Source organism: Blastocystis sp. subtype 4 (genome assembly GCF_000743755.1).
Source record: "Blastocystis sp. subtype 4 strain WR1 chromosome Unknown seqid_0837, whole genome shotgun sequence".
NCBI classification, from domain to species: Eukaryota; class Bigyra; order Opalinata; family Blastocystidae; genus Blastocystis; species Blastocystis sp. subtype 4.
In genome coordinates, this window is record NW_014568710.1 from 1 (window position 1) to 1396 (window position 1396).

General features: G+C 42.9%; 1 protein-coding gene across 1 annotated transcript; it reads right to left on the reverse strand.

Annotated features, from left to right (window-relative positions):
• Positions 1-633, reverse strand: JH06_5549 (ABC transporter; the record flags this gene model as incomplete). Its single annotated transcript, XM_014669235.1, has 1 exon — positions 1-633. A coding segment is annotated over one exon (633 nt), but the record flags the coding sequence as incomplete, so codon positions are not given.
• Positions 634-1396: the final 763 nt, after the last annotated feature.

Here is a 1396-nt window from a genome sequence, read left to right on the forward strand (position 1 = left end):
AGGCTTGTAAAGACGTTGAATCAGTGAAATCATGGTACTCTTTCCACAACCACTAGGACCCACAAAAGCAACAGATTTGCCTTGGGGAATTGTAAATGATACCGATTTGAGAATCGGAGCTTCAGGACGTGTTGGATAGGTGAATGAAACGTCCTTGAAGGTGATATCACCGTTCTGACCTTCTGTCTTGATCTCGCGAACTGCATCATCTTCACTCTTCTGGCCCAAGATCCCCACAACAGTATCAGCAGCCTTTCTAGCTAGTTTAAGAGAAGCAGCAAAGGCCATTGTGAAACTTGCTGTCGAGGCACTCGTAGATACTGTCATATACACGAACAACAGCTGTGTGAAGGTAATCCAACCGTGGTTCATGAACCAGGAACCCATACTCAACATCACAATCACATAGACACATGGAATGAGTTGAGTGAAGAATTGACCAACTGATTGACGAATCATTCGTGTCTTCGTCCTCTCATCTGCTTGTTTTATGTCCTTATCAATGGAATTCAGTAAGGTATCCTCCAATCCATAAGCTCGAACTGTGTGGATATTCAGTAAATAGTCTGTAATGACACCTGACTCCTTCGTGAGGTCTGCATCTATCAATTCAGTTGTTCTGCCTACAACCATGTACTGAAGATAACTTACAGACAACAGAAATGGAGTCATTACGAGAGCGACCAAAGCCAACCTCCAACTTCCCAGAGGAGAGAAGCACATAACCAGATTGACAATGGCTATCATATAGTTTTCAACTATCATTCCACTCTGATCCTGGATATCTCGTATGCGTCGACATTCAATTCCAACACGGGATGTGAGAACTGCAGGGAAGTGTTTGGGGTCGTCAAAGAAAGCCATCTGCATGGAGAGATACTTCTTTAGTAGCCGTATTCGAAGTTCAGCAATGAGATTTTCTCCTAGAATACTTGTCATCACCCAATGAAGGATAGTACCAAAGACATCCGAGATACATGCAAGAACGATAAACCAAACACACATCCAACCTCGCTTCACAAAATATGTGAGATCAAATATATAGAGCAGTTCTTGCATTTGGGACACGGCATACGAATATGCTGGTGGGTATACAACACGGAAGAAGTTACCAATGAATCCAACCCAGAATGTCCAAGCATAACGAGGAATGAATGTTAACAACTGGTTCATTGAGACATGTTCATACTCTTCTTCTGTTTCTACTTCCACCACCTCTTCCTCTGCTTCAACTTTCTGTTCAGTCTGTTGGTCTTCTTTTGGAGTCACAGACACTGATGGAGCCGTGTCTTGACTTTCATACAGAGCAGAGTAAATGCCCTTCTTATTCAATAACTCCTCATGAGTTCCTTCCTCAACCACATGTCCTTCATCCACAACCACAATTCGATCACAC